Genomic DNA, 6,000 nt, shown 5'->3' with positions numbered 1-6,000 from the left:
GGTTCCTTTATGGTGGTGAACGGGTGACAGTTCTAGAGCAGGCCTCAGAGGCAGAAGGGAGCAGGTCTCAGAAGGACCAATCCATTCCAGGGCTCATGCCAGGCAGATACACACCCAGAAATGACTGCCACATACCTCCCCGAGGCTCCACCCACCCATCAGTTCAATCGATAACAATGCTGCTTTAATTCTTTTTTGGCCACTGATGATGAACTCCACCCCAAGGGAGTTCCGCACAACAGTCTTTCCAGTCATGATCGATGTGACGTCCAGGCTCTTGTTGAGAAACATCTGTTCATTTGATTTCTCTTGCAAGAACCAGAGTATTTTTTCCTTATGATCTGTTGAAATATTTATATATATTTATATATATATATATATATATTTAAAAAAACATAACCAACAGTCCTTTCTGTGCTGTTTCCCTGGGAGGCTTCTCATGATCACCCCTCTCCCCTCTAACAGACAGAGGGGTTATATGTCTGGAAACAAAGAATAAGACACTTTGAGTAATAAAAATTCTAGTGTGACACTCAGAAGCAGGTTGGGACTCCAGGGCAGAGCGGGAGGAGTCGGGCTGGCTCAGGAGTGGGGTGTAGCCTTCTAAGAAAGCCTCGAGGAGACAGATACCCTGCTAGGAGAGACCTGCTTCCTACTGGACACCCCAACTGCAGGGGCCACAAGCACCTGCATTTTGACTTTTTATGTCTCAAGTCCCTGCCCCTCTGCCCCTCTACATACACCAGTGGCTAGCACACAAAGCTGATGATCTCTGCCTAGAACAGGCTAGAATCAAAGACCAGAACTCACGCTGGGAAAGCCTGATAGATCCCCACCCCCGATGCTGCTTCAGGCAAGAGGTTCAAACCAAAGCAGCCATCAAGGCATCCCAGGAGCAGGAGGGGAAAGGGCGGGAAAGCCTCTACCAAGCTCAGGGAGCAGCAGCAAAGGTGACTCTGAACCTGGCTGGCTTCGTGTGGAAGACTGGCACCCAAAGCCACCTTATCCCTGTGCCGGGGACACACTGGGGTACGTCTTCAAAGCAGAAGCAGCCTTAATCACTCCAAATCCCCTCTACATGGATATATGGAGATACAGGTAGATAGATTTATTATTTTTAACTGAAATAAATGTAATGGACTCGGTCCATTCCCCTTTACTGAGAGCTGCTCGGGTCCTGTGCCCTGAGGTGGTTCATGCCTTCAGGTCAACAGCCAGGCTCACCTCCTGAGGGGAAGTGGCCCAGGGACGTGAAAGGAGAGCACACACACCACAACAGGTAACCAGGAGGCCAGCCTCAGTGAGACTTCTGTTTCTAACCCTGAGAACCTAAGGAATTCTGAAGGAATCGGAGAGGGAGCTGGGGTTAAAGGTCACCGGGCTTTTTATTGCAGTTGAAGCAGACTCGGACGGGATGGTCCCAGCCACGAGAGGGGACAGCCCTCCGGTCATGGGAGCACTCATCACAGAAGCCCTGTCCGCAAGCTCGGCAGTGGTGCTTGGAGAGCTTGACGCTGAACTCCTTCCGGCAGCTGTGGCAGTGCAGGATCTCATGGTCGGGCACCCAGTAGGCCGGCCTGGCGGCATCTTTCACCAGGCCTAAATCAGAGAAGGGACGTGAGCAGTTAGGACACTGGAACCCTGCCCCGAGGCCCCCTGCCTGTTCTTGGCTTATCATCCCAACTGCACACAGACCCGTTACTGTGCTGTGTTTTTCAGTTTATTCTTATAATTTTTAAAAGATTATTTATTATGTATAAAGTATTCCATCTGCATGAATGGCTGCAGGCCCAAAAGGACGCCAAGTCTCATTATAGATGATTATGAGTCAGCATGTGGTTGCTGGGAATTGAACTCAGAATCTCTGGAAGAACACTCAGCGCTCTCTCTTAACCCCTGAGCCATCTCTTCAGCCCTTATTCATGTATTTTATGAGACGTGTAGCCCAGGGTGGCATCAGACTCATTGTTGCTGAGGATGACCCTGTACTTCTGATCCTCCTGCCTCCACTTCTCCAGTGCTAGGATTACAGGTACATATCAATGCACCCATGTTATGTAGTGAATTAGAACTAAGGCTGCAGGATTGCCACCCAAACACTCTACCAAGTGAACCACAACCCAGCCCTGCTTTGTGTGGAAGCCAGAGGTAACTTTGTAGAGTCTGTTCTCTTCTTCCACCTTTATTTAAATGGGTTCCAGGGACAGAACTCAGGGCCCTAGGTGCCTTTAATAGCTGAGCAATCTCACCACCAAGCCTGAGTTCAATCCCCAGGGATTACATGGTAGGAGGAGAAAGCCAGTTCCTACAAGTTGTCCTCTCACCTACATATGTGTGCCATGGCCACACCTGCCACACAAACACAATAATAGGTAAATTTGAAAAAAAGGTGTCAGGTTTCCTCCCCTGACCACAGGACCTGTGGCTGAGGCTGAGGCACCATCTGTCTCTATTACACTCTCCAAGTGATCGCAAGGTGAAGCTGCACTCAGACCACACAGACCCTTGCCTCTGTAGTCAGACGTCCAGTCGAACCACAGTACTGAGCATGGATACTACAGGATTAAGCAAGGTGAGTTCATCTCTTAGGGGCTCATTCATCTTTAACAACCCCCTCTAAAGCTATCCTCAACAACCAGGAATCATATGCCTGTGCTTGGAGAGTTGGCTAAGCGGTTAAGAACACTTGTAAGCCGGGTTTGGTGGTGTAAACCTTTAATCCCAGCACTCGGAAAGCAGAGGCAGGCCTGAGTTCAAGGCCAGTGTGGTCTACAGAATGAGTTTCAGGATAGCCAGGGCTACACAGAGAAACCAATTCTCAACAAAACAAAACAAAAACCCAAAACAAAACAGCACTTGTTGCTCTTGCAGTAAAAATCTAAAAGAAAAAAAAAAAAAAGAAAAAGAAAGAAAACACATGCTGAACTCAATCCGATGGCAGCCAGGGGCTATCTGGTAAAAAATCGCCCACATCAAGGAGGCAGCCCATCCTCCCAGGTGGCCAAGAGCAGATGGAATCTGAGCTTCAAGCCAGAGCAAATCCACCTACTCTACACCACTGAGTTAAAAGCACAGGGTGTTTTCTGTACTACCCAGCTAAGTTTGATCTAAGCCCTTTTTTATCCCTAGCAGCCCTGGTCTCTGGTCTCTGGTCTCTCCCCTATCATACACCAAAATACATCCCAGGCCTTACCTACCCTGTCAAGTCCTCCTCCATCCATTACTGGCTTCTCTCTTCTTCCCACTCTGGTGGTAAGTACCCCTCACAATGGGAGCAGAGCAGGAATCTTTTGTTGTTGTTTTGGTTTTTGAGACAGGGTTTCTCTGTGTGTAGCCCTGGCTGTTCTGCTCTGTAGACCTTGAACTCACAGAGATCCACCTGCCTCTGCCTCCTGAGTGCTGGGATTAAAGGTGTGCACCACTACACCAGGTGAGCAGGGATCTTAAATGCTGAGTTAGCAATAGCTTGGCCAATGAGATACCTGAGCAGGTAAAACACAGATCACAGAAGCACACTTCCCATCACTTCAAATGTTAAAGCGTTAGTTGTTTCTACCTCCTCCTTTTCTTTTCTTTTCTTGAGAAAGAATCCTACTATGTATACCTGCTTGGCCTAGAACATGCTATGCAGACCAAACTGGTCTCAAAGTCAGAGACCCCCCCTCCCCTCTCGCCTCTGCTAGTGTCTCCGGATTGATGAGATTAAAAGCCTGTACCACTTCATACATTAGCTTTTTTTCTTTTTTGATTTTTTTTGAGACAGGGTTTCTCTGTGTACCTTTGGAACCTGTACTGGAACTCACTCTGTAGATCAGGCTGACCTCTAACTCAGAGATTCACCTGTCTCTGCCTCCCAAGTGCTGGGATTACAGGACTGTGCCACCACTGCCCAGCCAGTTTTCTTTAAGATTTATTTCTTCATTTATATGTGCATGAGCCATGTGAATGTGGGTGACATGGAAGGCTCTGTCTATCTGTGTGTGTGTACACATGTACACAGACAAATGGAAGCCCCACGAGAGTACAGTATTCCATGGAACTGGAGTTCTAGGTGGTTATGAGCTGTCCAATACCGGTGCTGGAACCTGAACATGGTCCTCCATGAAGGCAGCAAGTGCTCTAAACTACGGAGTCACTTCCCTAGCCCCAAAACAGGAGCTCTTGAAACCCCGAGATACTATGGAGGTTTGCCTGCTACCACGGACTCCATGGGGAAAGGCCAGAGAACACACAGAAGTAGGAGGCTCCACTGAGCGCAGTTCCTAACTCTCCTCCTAAGGTCAGCTTGGAACTCCCAAATCAGTTCAGATCTCCAGGCATGATGCTAATGCCACTAACAGATTCAGCCCAAAAGCAAATGCAGAGCTTCCCTTCATTCCTTGCTGCCAAATTCAATCCAGTAAGCAAGCATGTGAAATGACATCTAGGGCACCCTGAACCCCTCATCCTACCTGCATTACACCAAGAGAGGCACTGCCCAGGCTCACCTAGTGGTATATCAATAGCTGTCACCACGGCGCCCAGGGTGTTCTGCACGGCTTCGCCCACCTTCCGGGCAATCAGTGTTCCACCTTCATCATCTGCCTGCACCTCAGCCACATCTGTGGATGACAAGGGATAGCTGCTGCCTCTCCACAGTCATTTCTCAAGTGGGAACTCAGGGGGCCATGGTGGAACATGCTTCTGGATTCCCACAGTAACTGAAAAGAAGTGACCCTAAAACTGGCAGGGGCAACTCTTGTCCTTTAACCTCCAACTCTCTAGGGATGATTATAATTTATTTTTTAAATCAACCAGATTGGCTCTGGGAGAAAGACCTAGAACTTTCTACAGAAAGAGGACTCAATCTAAGCTTATCTCTGGCTTACCAGAACTCATCAGCTATATGCAGATGTTTTTCTCTAAGAAGCACCAATGAGGGGGCTGGAGAGATGGCTCAGTGGTTAAGAGCACTGGTTGCTCTTCCAGAGGTCCTGAGTTCAATTCCCAGCAACCACATGGTGGCTCACAACCATCTGTAATAAGATCTGGTGCCCTCTTCTGGCATGCATACATTTATTTATGTTATATACATAAATAAATAAATCTTTAAAAAAAAAAAGCACCAATGAGTTCAGAGCTCAGGCCAGGTTCAATCCTGCCTCCCAAATCTCCACCCCCAAAGACCAGCATCATACTGGCCTATGCTAAGAAGGAGCCAGGGGATGCTTGGCCATTGAAGCAACTGCTCTCAGGAGTGACATGGTTGGAGCAATGAGCACCCAGTGCCCAATATTCAGAGAGTGAAGGAGGGTGACTCCCCTTCTCCCTCGCAGCTTCTGAGCCCACGTTACCTAACTGGACATTCCTGGCGTCGTAGCAGTTGTCACACACCCGGACGGGCGCAGGTCCCCAGCCCCGCTCAGGAACTGGCCGTGTCTTGGATGAACAGCTATCGCAGAAGCCCTCACCACAGGCCCGGCAGTGATGCTTGGTGTCGTTGTCTTTGAAGGATGTTGCACACTGGTTGCAGCTCTGTTCCGAGTCCAAAACAAAACAGAGAGGCAGGGGTCCTATATACCTACCTGCTTGACTGGGGAGTGGGCATGAGGACACCCACAAACTCCTAGAGAGGTGGGTTCTAGCTCAGTCAAACCCACACTGTTGTGGAATATTAGTTTAAGATGTGTTACATTCGTTTGTGCTATGGAATATTTAATGATGCAAAGGTGTGTTTCAGTCTTTGTTTGTTTGCTTGTTTTGTTTTGTTTTTTTGAGACAGGGTTTCTCTATAACTTTGGAGCCTGTCCTGGCTCCAAACCTCTTGTAGACCAGGATGGCCTCGAACTCACAGTGATCCGCCTGCCTCTGTCTCCCGAGTGCTGGGATTAAAGCCCAGCTGTGTTTCATTCTTTTATGTTTCACTGGTTTAACTCTGTGAAGCTATGTTACTTTGCCTGCCTAAAGTATCTGATTGGTCTAAGAAAGAGTTAGGTGGCCAATAGCTAGGCAGAAGAGAGA

General features: G+C 48.4%; 1 protein-coding gene across 2 annotated transcripts in view; it reads right to left on the bottom strand.

Annotated features, from left to right (window-relative positions):
• Positions 1 to 6,000, bottom strand: part of Zfyve1 (zinc finger FYVE-type containing 1) — a 58,062-nt gene continuing 52,062 nt past the window's right edge. The window contains exons 10-12 of one of the 2 annotated variants that reach the window (XM_041658364.1): positions 5,334 to 5,514; positions 4,488 to 4,601; positions 1 to 1,599 (exon numbers count right to left, since the gene is read on the bottom strand). In XM_041658364.1, coding sequence (XP_041514298.1) covers positions 1,367 to 1,599; positions 4,488 to 4,601; positions 5,334 to 5,514 — 528 coding nt within the window. In that variant the 3' untranslated portion in view covers positions 1 to 1,366. The remainder of the gene's footprint in view (positions 1,600 to 4,487; positions 4,602 to 5,333; positions 5,515 to 6,000) is intronic. The other variant, XR_005974837.1, reaches the window with a different exon arrangement.

Source organism: Microtus oregoni, unplaced genomic scaffold, assembly GCF_018167655.1.
Source record: "Microtus oregoni isolate MIOR12 unplaced genomic scaffold, Mior012 000009F_ref0000495, whole genome shotgun sequence".
Classification (NCBI taxonomy): Eukaryota; Metazoa; Chordata; class Mammalia; order Rodentia; family Cricetidae; genus Microtus; species Microtus oregoni.
Note: the sequence above shows the minus strand (reverse complement) of the source record. Positions and strands in the feature narration are given on the sequence as shown.